The following is a 25,909-nucleotide window of genomic DNA, read 5'->3' on the forward strand; positions in this document are numbered from 1 at the left end:
CCACCACCCCACCTCCCGGGGCTGGGCATCCACGGTCTCCATGGTCCAGTCACTGGCGTACGAGTTCTGGGGGTAGTACAGTTCCAAAGTACACGTATCTGCCATAAATGCTTTCCAGTAACTCGGAAAACATGCTCATCAGTGGGAGATTTTTTAAGTGGGAGACTATTTATAGAGGCTCTCGGTTTGTTTCCCTGAAATGCTCCTTTTAAGTGGAATCCTCTATATTCCTACTAGACATGGGAAACATGGAAGAAAACTTCCCCTTTGCCCTGGCCTTCCAATTCCTAATTCCAGAACAGTGTGGACACCTCAATTCTCTCCTTAGACAAATGGGAGGTAACAACTTCTGCTGAAGATTATAAGGATTAAAGGCGATTACTTTACCAGGCACTTGCTAACCACTAGGTGACAGACCTTCCACAGTATAAAGACTCAAGTCCTCTCCCTGCCCCCTACTAATAATCACTGTCACTCTTTATGTGGACTTAGGCTTAGCATCCAAATCCTGTATAGACCTGCTACCACCAACTTTCCCAAAGCTTAACCGCCTCTCCAACTTGCTGCTCACAGCTACCAGCAACCTTCTCTACACCCACCTCGCCTGACGCTCAGTAAAGAACCAGAGACCCAGAAGCAGAGGTGGTGTCTGGTAGCACTCATTACGTAGGTGTGGTGAAGAACTTTCCGACATTCATAAGGCCACGGTAGTTCAGAGACGGTATTTAGAGCATCAGATACGTTTCACAAACACCATCAAAGCACAGCTTGGACATGAAAATCCTACGGGAGAATGGCTGTTATTAGGAAATTTAACACACAGTGTCAGATTCACCTGTTCTCATCTGTGTCTTTTAAGGATATGTGCTCTGGGAATTCCCTGGTCGTCCAGTAGTTAAGACTCCATGCTTCCACTGCAGGGGGCATGGGTTCAATCCCTGGTCAGGGAACTAAGATACCACCTAAGATCCTGCATGCTGCACAGCCAAAAAAAGCCAAAACCAAAAATCCCCAAAAGACACATCACAAGAACATATGCTCATCCCCCACCTGCCACCTGAGGGCATGCTGGGCAGATCACAGCAGTAAGACTCTGGCAGTCAACACCAATCATCTACTTCCTTGACTCCTCGTAGGCAAGGTGTACACACCTAACACTTTACATTCTGGGACCATCCCGTTACCCCCCCCAAATAAGACATTTTCAAATAAGTTTCTTTTTAATTTATCTGTATTTGTTACAACTTTTAAAGCAGAATGTGACTTGAGCACTACGTCTCCATTCACAAAACTTGCTCCGAGTCACTTCTCAAACAGCTTTACAACATGCCTAGATAGGCTTGTAATTTTGCTACTCTCAACAACACTTTTCTTTGGAAAACAAGCCCTCTGTACGGACAGTGACGCCCGTCAAGTTGGTTCAGTTGAACATATACTAATTGCTAGGGGCCTGGCACATGCAGTCAGTACAGGTGGCGGAAGGTTTGAAAAGTAAATCCCAGAAGATGAAAGTTGCTTTAAGAAATATTTTCTTTTAAACATCAAGGTATATACTTCAAAAACACTTCAGTGACAGAAGATTTGGTCTACTAAAGAATCCGCTTGATAGCTGAAAACTTCAGACCATGAAGTTACCGTAGGTTACGTACACCTTACAACAAACGCTACTTCCGTCTGTTAAAATGAGCCAACATAAAACAAACTAGAAAAAAACTAGCTCTGCTTTTAGTGCCTAAAGTATCACAGTATCACACTTAGTAGAAAGAAATCTTATCTTCCCCTTAAGTAGTTGTCATGCCATACAGGTTTTTAAATGTTAACAAAAATAAAGAAATACTTGAAAACATATTATCAGAAGAAATGAAGGACAAGAGTGTTGAACACGCGGCCACGTAATCCTCAGGCAGAGCTCAGTCTACTTCTTCCATGCGGGACGTGTCGTCGTCTCCTTCGAGGGGCGGCATCTCCTCGGTTACAGCGGCACTGCTGTCGTCAGCAGTGGGGTCATCTTCGTCAATACCTTTTTGGAAATGAACACCGTGGATGAGATTTCCTAAAGCCACCTAACTATCCCAACACTGCCAGTTCATACCCACTCCCCAAGGCTGAGCAATTACAGGGTATATGACCCTGTTTCATTTTTTATCCTGTACAATCAAAAGGCCTATTTCACACCCCTTGAACTCATGTGACTTAGGGTTTCCCAAACTGAATGGGACAGCCCAACTTTGTTCAAATTGCTGAAAGTTACGTTACCCTTTTCAACAGTCATGTGTTTAAGCTTTTCCCCCAATAGTACTGACAGGTGGTATTTGCACAAGGCTTACCAAGACCAAGTTTGATCATCCTATAGATCCTGTTGGCATGTGTCTGGGGATCCTCCAGACTGAAGCCAGAAGACAGGAGAGCCGTCTCGTACAGCAGGATGACCAGGTCCTTCACAGACTTGTCATTCTTGTCAGCCTCTGCCTTCTGCCTCAAGGTCTCAATGATGGAATGGTCAGGGTTTATCTCCAGGTGCTTCTTGGCGGCCATGTAGCCCATTGTGGAGTTGTCCCTCAGCGCCTGCGCCTTCATGATCCTTTCCATGTTTGCGGTCCAGCCGTATGTGCTTGTGACAATGCAGCACGGGGACGTCACCAATCGGTTAGACACGACCACCTGTAATCAAAACACAGCGATAACTAGGCCCAAGAAGATTTCATATTCTAACTTGTAAGTACTTGTCGTCAGCTTTATCATGAACATTTAAGGAACTTCAGCACTGACGAATCAGAAATACTATTTGCAAGCTCAGATACCTAACGCTTTCTTCCTGTGAGTTCTCTTACGCTTGAAGTCTTTAAGGATCTTGAGATCTATATCCATCACTAAATGGAAATGCTAAAGTTTTCTATTAGTAAGTTAAGAAAACTTCAGTTTGAAAAACACCTGACACTCCTTTTAAATGTAGGTGAGAAGACTGTATTCACACACCTTTTCAACTTTCTTCTCCAAGATGTCCTTCATGATCTTGCAGAGGTTTTCAAACTTTGTCTTTTTTTCTTCCTGTTTCTTTTTCTCTTCTTCGTCCTCTGGAAGTTCCAGGCCCTCTTTGGTGACTGACACTAAGGTCTTCCCCTCAAACTCCTTCAGCTGTTGCACACAATACTCATCAATAGGCTCGATCATGTAGATCACTTCCAAGCCATGCTTCCGCAGACGTTCCACAAAGGCAGAGTTAGCTACCTGGTCCTTAGTCTCACCTGATACATGAAAAAGTTTTAGATCCTTAACAGGAAGCAGTTTCATTTCCTTTTGTTTTTTCCTATGTAGTTTGATCTAACCACAAACAAAAGCTAGCTCACACTATGTTGCCTAGATCAACCCCTACTAATTTATATGTAACACCACATGGGTAGAAAGCACACCCAACTGTTCCTATGGAATGACAAGCACAAAGATACGACTAACATTTACCGCCCATTACCTGTGATGTAATAGATGTGTTTCTGGTTTTCCTTCATCCTTGTGCAATAGTCCTTGAGAGAGACCATCTCATCACCAGAAGCAGAAGTGTAGTACCGCAACAGCTCCGAAAGTTTCTTTCGATTTTGAGAATCTTCATGTATCCCAAGCTGAAAAACAGGTTAGCTTTAGGACGACTTTCTCTGCATTAAAAAATCATTTAAAATGAGAAGCCTGTTTGATTCCTAGTCCTATTGGTCCCATGTGTTTATAACTAACCTTGATGTTTTTAGAGAACTGCTCATAAAACTTCTTGTAGTTCTCTTTGTCTTCTGCCAGTTCAGTGAAGAGTTCTAAGCATTTTTTGACCAAATTCTTCCTAATAACTTTCAAAATTTTGCTTTGTTGCAACATCTCACGGGAAATGTTGAGAGGGAGATCCTCAGAGTCCACCACACCTCTAATGAAATCTGAAAAAAACAGACCAAATGCACTCACGGTCACTCCAAAGACAAAAAGCGACAGAAACGTAAACCCGAAATACCACAGATGAACGATTTTTTCCCCTTTAAAGCTCGGGAATTGATAGGATGAATTTCTTTGACCAGTGACAGTGACCATTCTTTACACCCAACTCTACTTACTCAGATACTCAGGGATGAGCTCCTCACAGTTATCCATGATGAAAACTCTGCGAACGTACAACTTAATGTTGTTCTTTTTCTTTCTGTTTTCGAACAGGTCAAAGGGAGCACGTCTTGGGACAAAAAGAAGAGCTCTGAATTCCAACTGTCCTTCAACTGAAAAATGCTGTAATAAAACACAGCCAAGATCAAGATAGTGCAATCAACTTTCACCAACAGGTACCTCTTAAACCCCACAGCCAAACACTTGCAGTTACATAAGTTGAAGACTTTGGGAGAAGGATGGGGCAGTGGGCAAGAGAAAGCTGCCAGAAACCACCCTCAAATTTAACGGTTTGAGGCAGACCACCTGGAGAGAAACTAGCTTTGAAGCTCTCAGCACTCACCTTCACTGCCAAGTGATCTTCCCAGTCATTGGTCAAGCTCTTGTAGAACTCTCCATACTCTTCGTTGCTAATGTCATCAGGATTTCTGGTCCAAATAGGCTTTGTTTTGTTCAGTTCTTCTTGATCAATGTATTTCTCCTTGATCTTTTTCTTTTTCTTCTTGTCACCATCCTTCTTTTCTTCTTCCTCTTCATCAGAGCCAACGTCTTCTATCTCAGGTTTGTCCTCAGACTCCTTTTCTTCTTTTTCCTTTTCTTCTTCTTTGTCTTCCTTTTCTTCTGCCTCATCGTCACTGACTTCTTTATCACGTTCCTTCTCCACCTTCAAAAGACGTAAATCACGTCACCTCTCCATCCCAGAAATAAAATATAAGCTAAACAGCACTGAGGCACTTACACCCAAAACCAACTGAAAACATTAAGTAGCCAGAAAGCTACTCATCAGTTTCTGATGTATCTCAATAGCCCTGGATGCCTGGACAGAGTAAGACAGAGCTCCACCCACCAGCCCAGTAAATACTGTAAATTCAGAACTCTTCTTTTATCAAGGACTCTAAGAACTAAAGATTTCAATTCAGTCGCTTTGGTTACCTACATGAAAAATATACAGAAACTCACAAAAAGAGTGATGGGATAGCCAATAAACTGAGAGTGCTTCTTCACAATCTCTTTTATTCTCCGTTCCTCTAAGTACTCAGTTTGGTCTTCTTTAAGATGCAGAATAACTTTTGTTCCACGACCCATAGGCTCCCCTGAAAAGGAAATGGAGAAACGAGCTCAATTTCAATCTCAATGGCCTAATCAAGGTTAACAAATATACTATCAATTTAGCTCTCCTAGTAGTTATTTTAACAGCCTATGAAGCAGGAGTTTACCCTTACTGCAAATGAAAAGACTCCCAGAGCAGTTAACGGCCAAGATAAACCACCACAAGGGCAGGCTATCACACTTCAGGGAAACACAAGTTTGTTTATTTTTAAACACAAACTTCACAGCACCTTCAGGGGTCCACTGCCTACAGCACCCCACCCTCCACAAACGACTGACGCCGCAAGGTGTTCCATCAGCTGCCTACCCGTGTCAGTCCTGACTGTGAAGGATCCTCCTGCAGAAGACTCCCAGGCGTACTGCTCATCGTCGTTGTGCTTGGTGATAACGGTCACCTTCTCGGCCACCAAATAGGCCGAATAAAACCCGACACCAAACTGGCCAATCATAGAAATATCTGCACCAGCCTGTAAAGCCTCCATGAACGCCTTGGTCCCAGACTTGGCGATGGTACCAAGATTGTTGATCAAATCGGCCTTGGTCATTCCAATCCCAGTGTCCACAATAGTGAGCGTTCGATCATGCTTGTTCGGAATGAGGTTAATATGCAGCTCTTTCCCAGAATCTAGTTTACTGGGATCTGTCAAGCTCTCATACCTTATCTTGTCCAGAGCCTATTATAAAAACACAAAAGATTACGCACAAGGCTCCTAAATGGTGAATTTTATACCGAAACTAAATCCAAATTCTGCATTGAAGGACTTACATCGGACGAATTTGAAATAAGCTCCCTCAAAAAGATCTCTTTATTCGAGTAGAACGTGTTGATGATCAGCGACATCAACTGGGCAATTTCCGCCTGGAAGGCGAACGTCTCCACCTCCTCCTCCTCCATCGGCTGGTCTTGGGTCTGGGTTTCCTCGGGCATCTGGAGAGAACACGGAGCCAGTGAGACCGCCGGACGGGGTCCCGCCACGTCCCGCGCCCGCTTCAGAGGCCGGTGCGCGCACGAGGCGCCGGCTGACAAAGGGATGACCTCATTCCGGGGCCCCAGAGCCGCCGCAGCCCACGCCGGCCGCACGGGCGCCGCTCCCGCGCGCCTCCGCCATGAAGCCCCCCACCCCCCCACCCCGGCCGGGAACCGGGCCCGGGGACTCCTCCCAAGGCGCAGAACCCAGGCCCCCGCGGCCCCCGCCCCCGCGGCCCCGGAGCCCCCAGGCCCGTCCGCTCCCGCGGGGGGGAGGGGAGGAAAGGCCGCTGCAGGCCCGAGGCCTGCGAGACGCCACGGCCGCCCCGGCGCCGCCGGCCGACAGGCCCCGAGGGGAGGGGGGTGCACCCGCCGCCTTCCCCCGCCCGGCCCCGGATCCCGGCGGAGCCCCGCCGCCCCCTCACCTCGGCTAAAGGACCACAAACGTTCCGCAGCGACACAGCACCAGGACGCAGAAGCAACTGGCGCGCCGTCCCCGCGCCTCCCTTATATAGAGGCGTGCCCGCCCAGCGCGCGGCGCCTTTTCCAGAAGCCTCCCGAACCTTCCGGAAGAACCCTCCCCAACCGCCGCCGCGGCCGCGCGCCTGCGCCTGCGCCCTGGACGCCGCCCGCCCCTACCCCGGGCCCGCGCGACCCCGCGCCCCGCCCCCCACGGCCGCGCCGCGCGCACCCGCGCGGACCGCAGGGCGCCTGCGCGCCTGCGCGGCCCGAAACTCCCGGGAAGGTCTCGCGCCTTCCGGGGCCGTCATCCCCCCCCCAGCCCCGCCCCCGCGCCCGCTGCGTTCTGCGCGCCGTCGGACGCGGCCCCCCGACCCCTGCTCGGCGCGCGTTGGCCCAACGGCCGCCCTGGTGAACCGCCACCCCTGTCCAGGCCGCGGGGAGTGCGACCGGGGATTGAGTGCGCGTGCTCGCGGCTGTGTGAAGTGCAGAAAAGTAAACTCTCGGTGGTTAAAACGTGTCCCCAGCTTGTGGAAGCTTCGGGTCCTCCACCGTCAGGGCCCGAGACTGGGGGCCCGGGGCCAGGTTTGGGGCCTTGAGGCCGCATGTAGGAAATCGAAGCAGGGGTGAGGGGTCCGGTCCCGTGTCACATGTATACGCCCGGCGTACTGATCAGAGGCTCAAAGCCACGGTTAGGGGTTTGGGGGCCCGGGGCAGCGATTGGGCGTCCAGGGCCGGGTCGGGAGGTACGGGGCGCACTTTTTTGCCGGGGGCAGCGATTATGGGTTCAGGGTACAGGAATTCTGGCAACAGGTGCTTGCCAGAGCCTCGTTATGCAGAGGCCCGGGGCTCCGGCCTGGGTGTGGGGTGCAGAGGTGTGTGAGCGACGGGTGACCCCCGTATGTGCATGGGGGGCAAAGGGGCCCCCTGGGCCTCGTGGGGCTCCCGTGCGGCTGTTTCTGAAGCTGAGGTGGGATGGGGAACGAGGGCTTCCCCACTCATCGCTATAGACCCCACCTCAAGGCAGGCCACCGCTCGGATTTGGGGACTGGTCCTGTCCTTAGGCCCTGCTGTGCCCAGGAGGAAATGTTGAAACGGACACAAAACATGGAATTCTCCCAGCTCTTGCTCAGTCCCTTGGGGATTTGTACCTACTTTGGGTTTGTTTTAAAACCGTATCCTTCAACGCGTTGCGGGCCCTAGTCTAGAATTCCGGGACGTGGTGAGCATGCAAGCTGACCCAGCTACAGGCATCATGAAGAGGGGACAGAGGAGCTCATCTCTTTTACTTATTCTTTTGTGTAGTTTGAGGTTTCCATACGAAGTATGTAATTCATGGTTTGGGTGATTAACTTGCTTTAAAAGCCAATTTCTACATGGGAATTCCAAACGTGTTTAGAATAGTGTCAGATCACAGCTGGAAGAATTTTGGAGGCGGGGTGGCGTCTTTGGGCTTCACCCAGGTCAATAAGCGGGGGCGGGGGGTTGTTCACCGTTGAGGAAACCGAGGCTCGCCGGCGGCGCACCCCTGCCCCGCCCAGGCCTCTCCCGGTAAACCATCCCCCTCCTCCCGACTCCTTTGTCTCTAGCTCCTCCCACCATTGCCCCCCCCCCGGAACAATCTGGAAGCTCCTTAGGTTGTAAGCAAACTTGACTGACAACTCCCTCCACTTCCTAGTCTCCAAAGAAACCCAGCTTTTCCAGCTACAGGGTTCTCCACTGGGGCCGGAGACCCTTCAGGAGGCACTGAAATAGACGCAGGGCGTCCTGACTAGCGTTAAAACAGGCAAAATAGACTGGAAACTACCAGCCACGTGGTGAGGGTAGATGGGGGTTGTTAGCATTCGCTGGGGTGCGCTGTAAAACGTGTTTCTGGCCCCAGCTGTGTGTGGAAGCTCCCGGCAGCCCGGGTTTTCCCTGCGGCCTGGGCTAGGGGCGGGCGGGGGGGAGGAAGAGAGGAGGGAGAGGGGGAGGGGAGATGGGGTGGTAACGCTGAAGTTTCGTTGTCGCCACTGCCACTGGCAGCCGCGCAAGGGCTCCTCTCCTGAAGCCCGGCAGCCGCCGTCCTGACTCGGAGGCCCGGCCCGCTTCTTTCCACTCCACTCGGGCCACTGCCCGGGAGGTGTAAGCGTTCTTGTAGATGAGCCGTTCAAAGCCCCAGCTGTGAAATTCTCGGTTTCTGGAGCTTTCTCCCCTCCTCCAGAGGCCGCTTGGGGAGCCAGGGTTTCCCAGCAAGCTCCGGCCTTAACACCCTTCCTCCAAATCCTCTTGCGCTCCGGCTCTCCCTTGCCTGCCTGCCTGCCGACCTCAGTCTCTGAGTACACGGATCGTTTTTGTCTTGTCCCTCCTGACGCCTGGGACCAGTTCCACACCAACCGCCGGTGCCCTCCCGACCCCTCTGCTTGGTTACACCAGCAGCACGCTGGGGTTTCCCTCTCCCCCGCTGCTCCTCTGTCCCCTCTTCAGACTCGTCCCCTGCCCCTGGCCTTTTGCTGGCCCTCTTCCAGCTCCAGACCTGGGTGCTGACCTCACTTCCCCCACCTACCTGGCTTTCTTCCAGGGCTCACTAGCCAGATGACTATCCCACCACCTTCTAGAACCCCAGGCATCCCCGCAGGGGACCTGGCGTGGTCCCTGCCACTTCTATCTCCTAGATAGCTCTTGAGTCCATCCACTTTTCTCCATCCTCGTCCCCCACCCCTCCCCCAGTGCCTGGAAGCCGCTCACCTGGAAGCCCTCTGTAGCCACCAGACTGCTTCCTGCCTCCGCTCTGGTGTGTCTCCACACTCTGTAGCTGGGGCGAGCTGTGAGAGCCCAGATCCGGTCCCGTCAGTCCCCTCCTGCACACACTCCCCAGACACTGGCTGACACCCCGTCACTCCAGAGAGAAAGCTCCTCACCCAGGCCTGCCGGGCCTTGCAGGGTGCCCCTGCCGGCCCACCGGTGCTCAGTTCCCACTGTGCTCCCCATCGCTCTCCTTTTAAACCTCACTCCACAAGCTGCCCCCACAGGGCCGTGCATACACCCTTCCTTACACCCGAAACACCGTTGCCTCTCAGTGTTCTAGTGGACCTTCCGCAAGAATTTCCTTAGGGACCCCTGCGCACCGCCATCTCACCTTTCTACCAGGCCCCGCCCATCCCCTGATGTAAATAGGTCCTCAGGATGTGGGGCCCCTTCCCTCCAGGCGTGGGCACTGCTGAGCCCTCCGACCCTGCCCTCCACTCTCACTTCTTCCTTTTGCACCCAGCCATCTCCTGCTTCCTCAACGCTCTTCTAATGCATCTCCAAGTCCTGCAGATGTAGCTCCTAAATATTTGTTGAACTCATCCCAAAGTGATCTTGCTGTCAGGAATCTGACCATTTTTCTCTACCATTTGAAACCTTTCAGTGTCTCTCCATTGATAAAGTGGGACACAAGGCACGGACCCTGGATGCAGGTGTCCCAGATTCAAATCCCAGCTCTGCCACTGCCTATCTGCGTGACACAGGCAAGTCACCTACTCCCTCTGTGCCTTAGGTTCAGCGTCCAAAAAATGGGTATGAAAGTGTCTTCCTCATAGGGTTGTTATGAGGCCTAAATTAGCACATTCTGTTTTTGGAAATGGCCGAAGACAGGGCCTGGCACACAGTAACTGCTGTATGCATGTTTATTAAAGTAAAATTTTCTGATTTTCCTTTTGATTTCTTCTTTGACCCATGGGTAATTTATAAATGTGTTAGTTTCCAAATATTTGGAGGTTTTCCAGATATCTTTTTTGTTATTGATTTTTTTTTTTTTTTTTTGGCTGTGTTGGGTCTTTGTTTCTGCACACGGGCGTTCTCTAATTGCGGCAAGCGGGGGCTACTTTTCGTTGTGCTGCGAGGGCTGCTCATTGCGGTGGCTTCCCTTGTTGTGGAGCACGGGCTCTAGGCACACGGGCTCTAGGCACGCGGGCTCAGTAGTTGTGGCTCGTGGGCTCTAGAGCGCAGGCTCAGTAGCCGTGGTGCACGGGTTTAGTTGCTCCACGGCATGTGGGATCTTCCCAGACCAGGGCTCGAACCCGTGTCCCCTGCATTGGCAGGCGGATTCTTAACCACTGTGCCACCAGGGAAGCCCTTGTTATTGATTTCTAATATTTAATTCCACTGTGGTCAGAGAACATAGTTTGCATGATTTGAATCCTTTTAATTTATTGGTTTATGGCCCAGATTATGGTCTATCTTGGTAAATGTTCTCTACGCAAAATAATTATGCTGAGGGAAACATGCCAGTCGTTTACATAAAATTTTAGGAAACGCAAACTGTAGTGACAGCGGATCAGTGGTTGCCTGGGCGAGTGGGGCCGACAGGAGCAGGAGGGAGGGATTTGGCACGAGGAAACTTTTAGTTGCGGCATGTGGGATCTAGTTCCCCGACCAGGGATCGAACCCAGGTGCACTGCATCCGGAGCGTGGAGTCTTAGCAACCGGGTAAGTCCCTTGGTATGAGGAAACTTTAGGTGATGAATCTGATCCCTATCTCGATTGCAGGAGTGATCTCACAGGTGTTTGCCTAGCTCAAAGCATATTAAATTGTACTTTAAACATGTGCATTTTATTCCATGTCAATTATATCTCATAAAGCTGTTTTTTTAAAAATTGATGTGTAGCAATGACCTTGGAGAAGTGTTTACAATCAAATTATAACTATATTGGAAAATCCATACTTTGGAAGGAGGTACAGTTGACTTGGAGCAGGATGTCTGTTATAGCACAGTCTGCAGTTGGCTGTGTGTCTTTGAGCAAGCTACGCAACCTCTCTGTGCTTAGGTTGTCTCATCTCTACAACAGGGATGTGGGAGGATGCCCCGAGCTAATCCCCAGGAAACCTTAGCGTCTGGCAGGCAGTGAGTGCTCAGAGGATGGGGGCACTGTTGTTCCCTTGACGGAGAGCAGGGAGACAGGGTGACCGTACTGGCAGCCACAGAAGCACCAGGATGCTGTCCTGCGCTTGTGACCATCTGCTGGGTTCGGGCTCAAGCTTGAGAGGGAAGGGAGGGCTGAGAGTAGAGCCCCAAAGGCAGTGATGAATGCTGTGAGCAAGGGAAGGGGGCCAGCCCTCTGTTTCTGGCCATATGTGTTTTAGAGTCAGCTCTAAGGTAGATTTCCACAGAGCAAACCGGTTTTCCTGTTGACTATAAAATTGGGGATACTTTGGTACCAAAATTTTATTTCTTCTGGCAAATTTTAACCCATCCTTCAAAGCCCACGTTGGGCAGCCTCTCCTGGAAGTCTGGGAGGGGGCAGGTTGCTTCCTGATCAGCTCGCCACATGCTGTCACCAGAAGAGGGGACAGCGAACACTCCCTCCCCCTGCTGTCCCACCGTTGTCAGCACTGAGTGTGGCCGGAAAAAACTGCCAATTTCGATAGAGGAAATGGTGTCTTGTTTAATGAGCACCATTCATTTAATGCCTGTTTACTGACAGCCCATGTGCAGGCCCTGGGACACACGGGGCGGGAGTCGGGTCGCTGCCCTCGTGGTGGAGGCACGCGTGCATCCAGCACCGCGTTGACCCGTGGATTTATAAGCTGCCACGGGCTGGCAGGGCGCGGGCCCCGCCGGAGGCTTCCCTGAAAGCTGAGGAGGGCGGGCGTTAGCCCCTGGGCTAGGGGGGCACCCAGGAGAAGGAGAAGGAACAGTGCTTGCAAAAGCGAAATCTAGAAGGATTACTAGGAGTCAGTGGGGAAGAGGGAGAGGGCAAGGCGGAAGAGCAAGTGGAGGTGGGAAGAGCCCTTCCGTGTGATGGGGGGAGGGGGACACAGCAGCGTGAGGCAGGGAATGGCATATCGTGCAGTGCACTGAGCCAGGGGACTCGAAATGTGGCCCGAGGACCATGGCAGGTATCAGAGGCCTTCCCAGGGGCCCGGTCAGACCTGTGTCCACTCCGACCACGGTGCAGGTGAAGGTCTGGACCAGTGAGCCCCAAGGAGGGCCTGCACCTGAAGACCTGGTGGGTGGAGAAGGGGCAGGCGTGGGAGAGACCAGGAGCGCGAGGTGACAGCCTGGGTGACGTGAAGGAGCCCCGCGGCGTCCTGTGGGGGGGGGGGTCTGCAGGCAGCATGGGGCAGCAGGTGACCGGCTCAGTGTCACCATATTGGGCGCAAACATTTATGAGGCATCCAAGAGGATGGGCGTCCAGTAAACGGGACGCTGGGGATGTGAGCAAGAACACGGTGGAAGGGCCGGCCAGGCAGGAACCGAAGTGGATGTGTGTGGACAGGAGCAGGACTTCCTGAAGACCACAGTTTTAGTGCAGCCGTGGAGCTGGGAAGGGGTGAGAGAGGGGTCTGGGGTCAGGGGCTGCACCTGCGGGGGGGGGTGGGTGGGTGTGGGTGTGTGTGCGCGTGCTCATGCCTGCGGTGTGGGGTGTGGCCGAGGGAGAGGGGTGTGGCCGAGGGAGAGGGCTGTGGCCGAGGGAGAGGGGTGGGGGCCTCTCCCTCCCTGCCCCACGCCCAGCCCTCATGGTCTCCCTCCCGAGCCTGCCCCGCCCCGGGTCAGGCAGAGGACAGGTGTGTGCTGCGCCCCCGGGCAAGGCACACGGAGCTGGAGAATCCCAGGCCGCACCTTCAGGAGCTTACATTCTAGTGGGGGGCGGGGAGATGGACCATAGGCACGCGTACGAGTTCAGGCCTGTCCTCCGGTCCTAAAGGAACCAGCGGTCCTGGGCAGGAACGCAGACTGCTTCCCGGAAGCACTGCCACCTTCCCTTGAATTCACCTTCCAACCTTCTGAGTCATCGTTGGCTCATCCCTCAGCCCCACATTCTGACAGCTGCCAAGTCTGCGGGAGCTCTTCCCCACCTCCTCGTCACCTGTCCACCTTCAGCTGCCTCTCCCTGGGTTTATCTGGTCTGCATTCCTGTTTCACCCGCCCACCTCCTGGTGCAGAAATGTCCCTGGGCTCCCTAGACACTAAGCCAGAGTCCTGTCTAGGTGTTCAAACCCCAGGCCCAGCTGCCCAGCTCATCCTACTCCTGGGCCCCTCCTCCAGCCACTCACTCTGTCACGTCAGCCCACATCCTGATCTCGGTGCTCTTAGCTCTGAGACCCGGAACGCTGGCTGCAGACACGCACCCGTCACCCAGACCCCGCCGACTGTCGAAGGCTGGGGCACCGCCACCGCCAACCCTGATCAGGTGAGCTGGAATTTAAGAAGAATATGGAAGAGAGTCAGATACAGAGGGAGGCAGGACAGAACGTGAAAGCGTGGTGGTGGTTTCTGGCTTTGTTCCAGCCTCCCTCCTCCCTTCTCTGGCCCCTCCCAGCCTCCCGGGCAGCAGAATGACCCCAGAGCTGGGGATCCAACACACCCTGGTGTGGGTGATGGTGATGGCAGGGCCTGTCACCCTTTCGTTCATTCGCTGGACAGAGGTTATCACAGACTTTAAGGTCTGGCGCTGATCTACTGTCCCCGACCCTGCTGTCCACTGTCAGCTGTTTCCCAGACGCACCTGGAACCTCAGGGCAGTTCCTCCTCCGGGACACCCTTCTCTCTTCCAGGCAACACTTGTAGGAGCTCAGCGCAGCTTGGCAATCACCTCCTCCAGCCCTCCTTCTGTCTGGGTGCCTCTTCCACAGCTCTAGCCCACGGGGACGAACTGAAATTAGACTCTGTCTTTCTCATCTCTTTATCCCCCAAACCCAGCTCACAACCGGGCACAGAGCAGGTGGCCATCTACCATCTTTGTGCAGAAGGGGTAACTGAGTGTTGGAAGGAACCGGGTAGGAACCCTCCGTCCATAGGCAGATTAGCCTTTGGTGCCATCTACCGGCCAGGTGATTGGTTGTGTTTGGGGCCTCCAACTGGAGATGGATTTGATGTTTAGGAATTTCATTTTTCTTTATTCCTCATGAACTGGAGAGTTAGGAAAGAGAGAATTATGTGAGTTGCAGTCTAGATCACCATCATTTCTTTTTTTTTTTTTGGCCATGCCAAGAAAAAAGATCCGCATCTTGTGGGATCTTAGTTCCCCGACCAGGGATTGAACCTGGGCCCTCGGCAGTGAAAGTGCCGAGTCCTAACCACTGGACAACCAGGGAATTCCCTAGATCACCATCATTAATGTCTCACCCTGGAGAGTTCGTGGCAAAGCTTCCAGTCTTCCACTGAGTAGGAATGAAACTAACTGTGAGAAAAGAGGAGGCAACTTTTTTAAACTAAAAAAAATTATATACATATATATATACACGCATATATATTGTATTAAATTATATATAATTTGTATATATGTGTATTTCACCACTAAAACCCCACATACATGAAGAAAGACCGGAGGATAGAAAAATACCAACTTCAAATCGAATCTTCTGAGTCTTAAGATGGAGTTAGGGGTGTGTCCAGCCCTCCCTGGGCCTCTCAGCCTCCCTGACATCTCCTGGGATCCCTGGGTGGTGGCCCTAAAGCGGGGCCGGCGGGGGCAGCTCTGCCCTCCCCGTTCCCTTCTCCGTCTCGGCCAACACAAGGGCAGAGGCCTTTAGGCTGACACCCACCCAAGGGCAGCCTCTTGTTCAGCCGGTGGAAGAGCAGACCCAGCTGCCCTGACAGGTGCCCAGAGGGGCTGATGATCTTCAGACGCCCCGGGGTGAGGTGAGGTGGGTCAGAAGCTGAGACGGGGTAGGGGAACGAGCAGGTGTGATGTCCCTGGCTGGCCTAAGAGCTGACAGTTCCTTTCCAGCTGCACTGAGCCCGGGGTCACCTGGCTGTCAGTTAGGACTCTGCCCATGTGGCCCAGGTGGTGGGCAGCTTGGTCTGGCCATGAATGGGATCGTCGTTTTTGGCACTGACTCCCCATGAGGGGGTCCCTACCAGGCCCTCCACAACGAGGTGATCCTGTTGCTTCTCCCCTCTGCTCTCCACTCACCTCAAAACCCTGCAATGAAGGGTTCCCCTCCCCGCCCCAGACTCCTGCCGGTTCGCACCTCTGCACCTGTGCCGTTGCTCCTGCCTCTCTCTCCTAGTCCTGCCTGGAAAACGCCCACTCCTCATCGTTACCTCTTCCCTGCCCAGTGAGAGGTGGTGTCCGCCTCTCTGTCCCTCTTTTTTTCCTCCTGTGCTGACTTTGGGGCAAGTCTCTTTAAGTCTCAGTTTCCTCATCTGGAAAAGGGGGGCAGGGATGGGACAGTTAGAGCAGGTTCCATCTGTCCTCATATGGTTCTAAATTCTTTCACTCAAAGCAGATCAACTGGGGCACAAGTGTGTTACTACATAGAACCGAGCAGTGAATGAGCTACTGGAAAATTCCACACTTTGCAAACACCCTCTACCTTCTCTGAAGTTAGGGCAGACAAGCGTAAATGTGTTACTGAACAACTGTGTCCCAATGAATATGTTATGACAAATACTGTGCTGAGTTCACAGTTCAAGTTGCTACTGGATGTATAATAAGAACCTTTTAATTTCTAAGCTACGTCACAATGCAGTATTCTGAGCAGCACGCCGACAACATGCTGCCTGTAAATTCCAAACCCTTCCAACAACTTGGCATTTCATTTAAAAATACAGGATAAGTAAATCCACCCAACACGACATTTCAGTCAACGTTCAATCTCATTATCCAAATTAAAATAACTAGGGAATTAAAGCTGACAAGTGTATGAAGGGGCCGGTGAAGAATTTCGTGCTCTAGAAACCCCAGGGTGTTCTTAGGGGCGGGAAGCCGGCCGGTCGTGATCACCGCTGTGCCCACCACCCCGCCGTGGATTAGCAACCTGCCCCTGTGTTCTCAGAGGCCTTGGTGTTCCTGTCATTAATGCTATCTCGTCTAATCTCTTTTTGTAAAAAAAATCTATAAATAAAATTATTATTTAAAAATTCCCCCTTTAAAACCAGAAGGGTTGGCAAGCCTCCCAACGTTTTTCCTTTTTTAGGGAGGATGGCAGCAGTGAGGGGCATTAAACTCAGTGAATTCTCTCAGGATGCTGATCTATCGTGTATATATATATATATTAGCTAGAGAGAGTATAGTATTAGCAGCCATGTAGGGCCACCCTGCTGAATGTTATTCGACATCACCGATCATGTTTTTAATTTTTTAAAATGAGCTTTATTTTTAAACAATGAGCTTTATTTTTAAATTTTTTTTTGGCTGTGCCACGCAGCTTGTGGGATCTTAGTTCCCTGACCGGGGATTGAACACACACCCTCGGCAGTGAGAGCGCCAAGTCCTAACCACTGGATCGCCAGGGAATTCCCCACCAATCATGTTGAAGTGCTGTTTTACCATGTGTGCGTGTGTGTGTGTGTGTGTCCTTAAAAGATGGATGTGTTTGAACATAAATAAATGGTTATCACATGTATTCTGTGACAGTTTTTTTTTTGCTCAACACTGTTTGTTCATATTGACTCGAATAACTGTAGTTATTCGGTTTTCCCATTGTATAATATTCCACCGCACGACTGTACTACAGTTTGTGAATCTGTTCTGTTGGTAAACATTTGGGCTATTTCCAGATTTTTGCTATTCCAAGCAGTGCTGCTGTGGATATGCCAGTAACATTTCCATGTTTCATTGGGTATTGAACTCTTCAGTTTTAGTCAATATAGCCAAATTGTTTTCAAAACAATATCAATCGACACTCCCAGCAGAGTCCCCGTTGCTCTGCATCATCAGTAACACTTGCTGTGACATAGTAAAGATTGTTTTCCAACCTGGTGGGTGTGCAGTGGCCTCTCACTGTGATCTTAATTTGCATTTCCTAGATTAGTAATCATATCTTTTCATGTCTTTACTGGCCACGGATTTGAATCCCTGCTCCATGGCTCATTTTGACCTCGGGGTCAAGTCCAAACTCCTCGGCACAGTCTGCCAGGCCCTGCCTTCATTCCGCCACCCACCTCCGGCCAGCAGCACTCTCATCTCAGGATCCGTCACTCCAACCACCTCCCCTCCCCGCACCCCCCACGCCCCAGCACTTTCCCTCCGTGGGCAGGTGCTCCAGAGCCACCTCTTCTGGGAGCCCAGGGAATTGGATGCCTTTCTGCTCCTTCCCAGTACTTTTCTCGCGTGCACTCTAGCCCTGTACTGCGTGTCAGGTGCACTCAGGCAGGGACCTGGCACCCTCTTGGGCACCGCTTGGACCCTAGCAGGCCCTGAGGTGACGCTAGTGCAGCGAAGGGAGAATGGGCAAACAAGGGAATGAACAGCGACGATAGCGACAACGTTTGCCATTCTGTGGCCCTCACCCCTCACCAAGGGTGGCGTGGATGGCTGGTGAGCTACCTGGAAGTGTTTAGGGCAGGAATTTTAAACCTTAGTCCCCTTACCCTGAACAATACAAACAATACACGTGGCTGGCTTCCTTGAGGTGGGGCTCTCTCCCGCGGGAGCCTGGTGACCCAGAGAGTGGGACGGGGGTGTGCTCCCAGAGACAGACAGACTGGGCGGCGGATCCAGACACACGCCCGACACCCAGGGGGCACTTCGTCCTCTTTTGGGTCCGAGTGAACCAGCACCCCACGGGCGGCACGAACACCGTCTTCCGGACTTCCAAACCAAACACGGCAGAGACGAGCAGCCAGCTCCTGGTAAAGGCAGAGCCCTGCGGGGGCGGAGCCAGGGTTTTGCCAGGTGTCGGGAGGAGAAGTGTTCAAGCCAACACGACAGCAGCCGCCGCAACATTAACACCTGGAAGCGGACCCGGGGATCGGCCAGCAAGTCACCCCGACACGGGTCGGGGGGCAACAAAGCCGGTGAAAGAGGCTCTGCGAGAGGGAACCCCCGAATGAGGACAGATACCTCGAACACACACGTGCCGAGCACCTGCTACCTGCCAGGACCTGAGGGGGGCACAGGATGAACTTGGACCTGCCCCAGTAGGACACGCCCGGCTTCCTTAGACTTGTCCTGTCACTGTCAAGGGGATTGACATATGTGGCATGTTCTCGTCCTGCTTCGAAAGCCAACTTGGGGACCAGAAAGGTGGACAGAGTCAGAGGAAAGGGAGCTGGGTGACCTCGAGGACGTTCACCTCATCCCCAACTCCCATTCCCAAGGAAGGCGGCACGTCTACCTTTGGTGCTGGACAGGCTAGAGGGCCTGCAGCAAAACCGGAACTTGGTGCTTATTTTTCCAGGCTCCACCCAGCAGCACTGTTCTGACGATGCAGGCGAGCTGAACTGGAGCGTCTGAAGCTCTGGTTGGGTTGCACAGTTGGTGGCTCGGGGGGCAGTCCCCCTGGAAACCCCCCTGGGAGGGTGTCTGTTTGTAGATGTGTGCAGTGGGTTTTCCTCCAGCCTGGAACTGGTGATGGTTCTTCCTTGAGCACCAGATGGGGTGGTTAATTTGATTTTAGGGGCCAAGTTGTATTAAAAACAAGGCTGTTTGCTCACTGGAACCATGTGAGGGCACAGGCAATGGTGACCAGGGCATATGGACACAGCGGTGGGCACAATTCCTGCACTGGTTACATGGCTGTGTGTGTGTGTGTAAGCTAAACGCATGAATGACATGACTTCTGTAAATCACAAACTTCTGTCCTCTGTATTGACAGGCCCTGGAACCGAAAACCTGGGTTCACATTCAGGCTCTGTCACATACTTGCCTTGTGATGGTTTCTCCTCATCAGCCAAATGGGAATGATAATACCTACTTCCTGTTATTATTTTGTATAATTTTAAAAAAATTATTTATTTTTGGCTGCGTTGGGTCTTTGTTGCTGCGCGCGGGCTTTCTCTAGTTGCAGCGAGCGGGGGCTACTCTTCGTTGTGGTGCGCGGGCTTCTCATTGCAGTGGCTTCTCTTGTTGCGGAGCACAGGCTCTTGGCACATGGGCTCAGTAGTTGTGGCTCGCCGGCTCTAGAATGCAGGCTCAGTAGTTGTGGCACACAGACTTAGTTGCTCAGCGGCATGTGGGATCTTCCGGGACAAGGGCTCAAACCCCTGTCCCCTGCATTGGCAGGCAGATTATTAACCATGGGAAACGCCTGGTACATAGTAAGTGCTCAGGAAGTGGGAGTTGATTTTGACTTGTCATCGTGTCTCAGCAGCAGCGCTAGAACTAGAGACCAGCAGCACAGCAGCCTGGAGGATGGTCACCCACCAGCGTGGTGGACGCTGTTTCTGTCCCCTGGGTGTTTTTTCCATCCCCTTCCTCTGGTGTCAGTACCTTTGTTCCTTTGGGGCATGCTCCTATCCCATCCTAACCTGTGACTCTGGACACACTGATTGGTTCAGGACAGGATCCAATTAAAATCGGACCAATCAGACCTTTCTAACTAGAATTGCTGGGAAGAAGCTTATTTTCCATTCAGATTCAAGGTTATACGGATGGATGTGAGTCTGGGATGTTGAGGCCATAAGTCTGGCATCATGGGGAGTGAAAGTCACCAGGATGGTGAGAAGATTTCAAGATCCAGGCGTGGAATCAAGCTCCCCACCCCCTGCACCTCCCATGGTTCGGCTTTTTCATTTAGGCCACTGAGAGTCAGGATCCTGTTAGTTGCACCCACAGAGTTTGACTGGTACATCATGTAAGCATCTTCCAGCATTCTCAGGAAGGAAGACCTCAGAAGAAGAGTGCATTTCCTTTCTTAGGTAGAGCCCAGAGTGTCTTCCAAATTGAAGAGATGGAAACATATTTGCTCATGAGCAGGACTCCTGGGTCACATAAGAACCTAAATTAATGACTGTTAAATGCTACTTACATTCACTGGCAGACACTCTTGGTTGTCTAATCAGTTATTTCCAACCACTTCTCCCTTGACAGCTCTCACTATGAAGGCTGGAAAGCTGTACTTGCTTTCCCTGCCCCTAAGCAGTCAGAGGGGTCATGTGACCCAGTCCCAGCCAATAAGATGTAAGCAGAAGTCTGTTACTGGTGAGGGTGGTGGTGGAGGGCTGTGGTTTAATGGCTTGATATTTTGCCTTTCATTATAAGTTGCCTCAAATAATTTTTGGCAGTTGGCAGAAGTATAAAAATAATGAAAAAGCTAAATGGATTTTCTATTATAAAATTTTCTAGTTTTCTTTCTGGATAAGAAAGTATTTCAAACATTTTAAAATAATTTATTTATAAGGTAGATGAATAGAGAATAGGCATTGCTAAATGCCTGATGTTCCTTCCAAGAGACAAGAGATTTCATTCAAGCTTCATTCAACACACACTGATCTAGATCTGGAGAGTCCAGGGTCCACAAGACTCATTTCCTGGTCTTGGGAACTCACTGTTGGGGAGACAGACATGAGAAGAGGTAATTGTACTCCCCGATGTAAGTGTAATGATAAAACTAGGCTCAGGGTGTGATGGGAGCACAGTGAGGGCCAGAGGAGGCTTCCCGATGGCTAATGACACCTGAGCTGAGTCACAAGGAAGAGAGGGATTAGGGCGGAGGAAGGGCACGCCAGGTGGAGGGGACCACGTGTGCAAAGGCGTGAGGGGAGAAGCAGTGTGGCAAGAGCAGCTGGGAGGCAGGGAGCCACGTGGGGAGGAGGGCCCGTGGAAGAGGCAGGCCCAGATCTGGAAGGCCCGGGGCTGAACGGAGGGAAGTGATCTCCAGCCTGCAGGAAACAGCAGGCCATTTGGAGATTTGTGTTCTTGGCGGCTTGGTGGGATTAGGATTCAAGGGTCCCAAGCCTGGGCGCACGGAGACAATTAGAAAGCTGTAACAAGGGTCCAAGCAGAGAAGGGAGAGTTCCGTGAACTAGGTGCCTGGCATGCGAGTCATTACATCACATCCGTGCGCAGGCCGTGCCGAGTCTGCCTTCTCCAGTTCCCTGCTCAGAAGCAGCCCTCGGATCAATGATTCCTGACCTCTAAAAGCCTCCACCCAAACAAATGTTCAACCCCTCCTGGAAGATTTTTGCTATTTTTATAGCAAAGAATAGCAAAATTCATTTCGATCAAAGTATTTCATTAGCTTTTGACCTTCAGGGAGCAGAAAAGAGCCACCATTTAATCAAGAACCTTTTATTCTGTCACCTACTATCAAGTAGGGAGCTTCTTTAAAAAGACATCCTGATTATAAATCATGAATAATCATGATGAAGGCGAGGAGAGGGAAGCAGTAGTGGAGATCAGCGCACCAGCCCCAGCTCCCTGCTGAGCTCATTTTTTGAGAGGACGGACAAAATACAAATGAAGGAGAGCATCACCAGAGATGGATCCTGGGAAATGACACAATCCCCAGAAACAGTGTCAGGAAGTGCTGCGGTTTGCCAGAAACCCTGAGGAAAACAAAAAGGTCTTTAAGGTTATTCTTAGAGCAAGAAGAACAAAGAAGGGATGGATCCACTGATGAGGGGACGATACCACGTAGAGTGATGCTGAGAGAAGGCAGAAATAGCTTCAGGGACAGAAAAGCTGCTGCCTTATGCAGTGATTTCGGCAAAGCATAGGCCATTTCCCCTGATGAGCTCAGCCCTTTAAGAGGGCCTGGGGATGAGGACTCCGGCAGCTCCAGTGCTGCACGAGCGGGTGGGGACAGTAGTTCAGGAGCTCTCATAGTTCCACGGAGAAGGAGTTCAGCTTCAAGAACTATAAGGAATTCCTAACCTTTGGGAGGTGCTTGTGGCTGCTGTCACAAATGATCACAACTGGGTGGCATGAACAGAAATGTATGGAGGCCCGGAGTCCGATACCAAGGTGTTGGCAGGACCTCACTCCCTCCTGAAGCTCTAGGGGAGGGGCTTCCCTGGTGGCGCAGTGGTTAAGAATCCTCCTGCCAGGATTACTGGACTGAATGTCAATATTATGACATAGTATGAGTGTGTTTCACGTTTGGTAATTGCAATCATTGTTGCTTTTGTTGTGGTCATCCATGTACAATGCTTGGTGTCAGTCTATTTATCTCTTGTAAAAATAAAATACAGTGTGTGTGTGTGGAAAAAAAAAAAAAAGAATCCTCCTGCCGATGCAGGGGACACGGGTTCGAGCTCTGGTCTGGGAAGATCCCACATGCCACGGAGCAACAAAGCCCGTGTGCCACAACTACTGAACCTGAGCTCTAGAGCCTGCGTGCCACAACTACTGAAGCCCTCGCGCCTAGAGCCCGTGCTCCGCAACAAGAGAAGCCACCGCAATGAGAAGTCCGCGCACTGCAACGAAGAGTAGTCCCCGCTTGCCGCCAACTACAGAAAGCCCGTGCGCAGCAACAAAGACCAAACACAGCCAAAAAATAAAAATAAACTAAAAAAAAAAAAAAAAAAAGCTCTAGGGGAGGACCCCCCTGCCTCTTCCAGCCTTTGGCGGCTCCAGGTGTCCTGGGCTTGTGACCGCATCACTGCAATCTCTGCCTCCAACTGCAAGTGGCTTCTCCTCTGCGTCTGAGTGGCTCTCCTCTGTGTGTCTCCTTAAGGACACTTGTCATTGGATTTAGGATAATCCCAGATGATCTCATCTTAAAATCCTTAACTTAATCTACAGAGACCTTTTTTCCAAATGAGGTGACATTCACAGGTTTCAGGGATTAGGAATGTGGACATATATCTTTTGGGGGTCACTATACAACCCACTTCAGGATCATAAGCCACTGTCAGAATCTGATGAGAGCTAATGAGCCCTGAACTGGGTCAGGTTCCTGGAAGCAGAGCCTGAGTCAGGGGTTCTTGTACAAGTGATTTTTGGAGGGAGTGCTCCAAGGAGAAAGAGAGTGAGGGACACAGGCTAGGGCAGGGGAGAAGGGCTAAGCCAGAAGGTGGTCTCAGCGGGAGGTGAGCTCAGCCTGACCTCAGGAGACGCCCTGGAGCATGAGCTGCACTACACAGGTGTTCCCACCTTGAGGCCAGGGGGTGGCCTTTGACCCCCCAAGGCAGTCAGTTTCCCCTGGTGGGGGCAGGTATAGCCCCTCTGGCTTGGGGCTCCCTTTTGGTCAAGGAACATTCGTCAAAGAAGGGGGAAGCTGTGACTAACAGCCAATAGTTATAGCAGCCCCGGGGCTGCTATCTGCAGAGACACACACACACACGCGTGCACACACACACACACACACACACACACACACACACCCTGTTCCATTTCAGGGACTTCACAGATCCTCAGAAGCCATGGCCTGCAGGTTTAGGACCCCTGACTGCTCACCTAACACTTCTGGTCTCTCATCCCACCCTGCACCTTTTCCTCCTCTCTTAGAGGACATGACTGGTGATGTTTTGCAGGAGAACTGAACACTCTCAAATCAATCCTCTTCTGATCACCTATCTGCAGATTGCACGTATCCTGGCCGGCTCTATGCCCCAGGGAGGGGTCTGCCACGGTCCCACCAGACTGGGGCAGGGTGGGTAAAATGAATTCAAAAGCAATTTGAACTCAAAGGGAAGTGTCTTTGGCCACAGATGTATAACCCTTCTTTCTAATCAGCTTTTCAGTAATAAAGCTAATAGCTTAATCGCCACCTGTCCAACTCTTGTGTCTCTCAAGTAGTTCTGAACTCAGGCAGGGAAGTGAGAGGTTCTTCACAAAGCTCCTGAGACTGTAACTCACCCCCTAAAAGACAGGGCTGCTCCAAGTGTGGTCTGTGGACTGGCTACCAGACCACAAGCTCTTCCCTGACTGCTCGCCCCAGGACGGACTCAGCACGCCGCTCCCTTGGTAAAGCTGGCTACAAAAGAAAGTCAGCTGAACTCAGCCCTGTGCGCAGGAATGAAGACGGTTTGCATTCTGGTGCAAGCTCTTCTCGTAGACCAGCACCGATGTAACCAACCACTGGCAAAGCCGGGATGGCTGAACCCAGACTGCCCGATGGGACGGGTGGGAACTATTTGAAGGGCTCTCATCTGAAGCTGGAGGACAGGACGATGAGCAGAAGTTAAAGAGAAGCAAAATAATGTGATGGTGACAAAAATTATGAAAGGATAAATGTTCAGAGCCTTCGCTGCTGCTGCTGCATGCCCAGCTTGGATCCTGGAGGCCCGATCAGGGCGACGCAGAGGCTCCCTCCTGGGGAAGCAAGGGCTGCCTGGGGAAGCACCTAGCGGTACCCGTGGGAAAGAAGAAGGAACAGAGAGGAAAGAAGGGGAGGCAGTCGAAAGAGAAGTCCCGGGCTTCCCTGGTGGCTCAGTGGTTAAGAATCCGCCTGCCAATGCAGGGGACACGGGTTCGAGCCCTGGTCCGGGAAGATCCCACATGCCGTGGAGCAACTAAGCCCGCGTGCCACAACTACTGAGCCTGCGCTCTAGAACCCGCGAGCCACAACTACTGAGCCCACACGCCACAACTACCGAGCCTGTGCTCCACAACAGGAGAGGCCACCACAATGAAAAGCCCCACGTACCACAGCCAGGAGTAGCCCCCGCTTGCTGCAACTAGAGAGAGCCCGCGCGCAGCAACGAAGTCCCAACGCAGCCAAAACTAAAAATAAATAAAATAAAATAAATTAGAAAAAAAAAAGAAAAGAAAGAGAAGTCCCCTGGTCTAGATGTGGGAGTGCGTTCTTGATTGGGAGTCAAATGGGGGGTTTGGCGTGTTTTGGGGAAGTTACCATTAACAGGGGAGGTGGACCTACCACGAAGGGTCCCTCACTTGCATGGGCCCCCTTGGACGGGCCTAGCAATGTGCTCACATTTTTGTAAGTCTTGAAAAATTAAGCTACTTCCCTGCAAATGGTTCAGACCACTCTTCCTGCTCCATTTCCACTGACACCCTCCTCCCCCTGCCGGAGAGCTACACTTGGTTTGGGTTCCTGGGCGGGGCGGATGTGACTGGGTCTCTTCTCTGTGCAGTCAGCTGTCACTAGCTTGCCCAGCAAGTCAAGGGTGCAGGACCAGCAGTTTCAAGGAGATGGGAAGGTATCCTACGGTGCCTGGCAACGGAAGTGCGTGCGAAGTGGGAGAGAAGCAAGGTTTGAAATACATGAAGCCAGGAGTTAGCTGGTGAAAATTCTTCCAGTTACCAGAGGTGTGAGATGTAAAAGGAGGATTCAGTTCTCATCAGTGCCTGGTCAGAAGAGACCAGGCACTGATTAGGGATATACTCTGGAATGCAGTGGACACGATTATAAACACATCACACATTTTTTTTTCTGTTTTGATAAGAAATACACGAAATAGACTTGATCCAAAATCCTGTGTCCTCTCCAAGAACCAGTAGCAATACCTCAAATAGCCAACTACACCCATGTGTGATGTCATGTGTTTTCTACATCCCAGTCAATTGGAATGCAAACTGGCGTATCTGACGTATCTTATCCTAGTGAAGTTTGGCATGCGAAACTGTACCAGAAGCAGCAACACAGCGCAGAAACAAGTGTCCCTGTGACAAGGCTCCCACACATTTTCATCAATAAGT

At 51.5% G+C, this 25,909-nt stretch overlaps 1 protein-coding gene, 1 long non-coding RNA gene and 1 other non-coding gene across 3 annotated transcripts; all 3 read right to left on the minus strand.

Annotated features, from left to right (window-relative positions):
* Nucleotides 1-1,213: 1,213 nt before the first annotated feature.
* Nucleotides 1,214-6,793, minus strand: HSP90AA1 (heat shock protein 90 alpha family class A member 1). Its single transcript, XM_057543258.1, has 11 exons — nucleotides 6,637-6,793; nucleotides 6,011-6,172; nucleotides 5,552-5,918; nucleotides 5,095-5,228; nucleotides 4,478-4,798; nucleotides 4,092-4,257; nucleotides 3,727-3,917; nucleotides 3,470-3,617; nucleotides 2,977-3,245; nucleotides 2,328-2,661; nucleotides 1,214-2,020 (listed from the first exon to the last, which is right to left on the minus strand). Exons 2-11 carry the CDS (start codon nucleotides 6,170-6,172, stop codon nucleotides 1,911-1,913), a joined length of 2,202 nt encoding a protein of 733 aa, XP_057399241.1. The 5' UTR covers nucleotides 6,637-6,793; the 3' UTR covers nucleotides 1,214-1,910.
* Nucleotides 6,794-12,059: 5,266 nt separating this feature from the next.
* Nucleotides 12,060-13,775, minus strand: LOC130707728 (uncharacterized). The gene is made up of 2 exons (XR_009007749.1): nucleotides 13,692-13,775; nucleotides 12,060-12,957 (listed from the first exon to the last, which is right to left on the minus strand). It is a non-coding gene; the product is annotated as an uncharacterized LOC130707728 (long non-coding RNA).
* Nucleotides 13,776-14,659: 884 nt separating this feature from the next.
* Nucleotides 14,660-14,732, minus strand: TRNAE-UUC (transfer RNA glutamic acid (anticodon UUC)). Its single transcript has one exon. It is a non-coding gene; the product is annotated as a tRNA-Glu (tRNA).
* Nucleotides 14,733-25,909: the final 11,177 nt, after the last annotated feature.

The sequence above is a fragment of the Balaenoptera acutorostrata genome, chromosome 3, assembly GCF_949987535.1.
Source record: "Balaenoptera acutorostrata chromosome 3, mBalAcu1.1, whole genome shotgun sequence".
NCBI lineage: Eukaryota > Metazoa > Chordata > Mammalia > Artiodactyla > Balaenopteridae > Balaenoptera > Balaenoptera acutorostrata.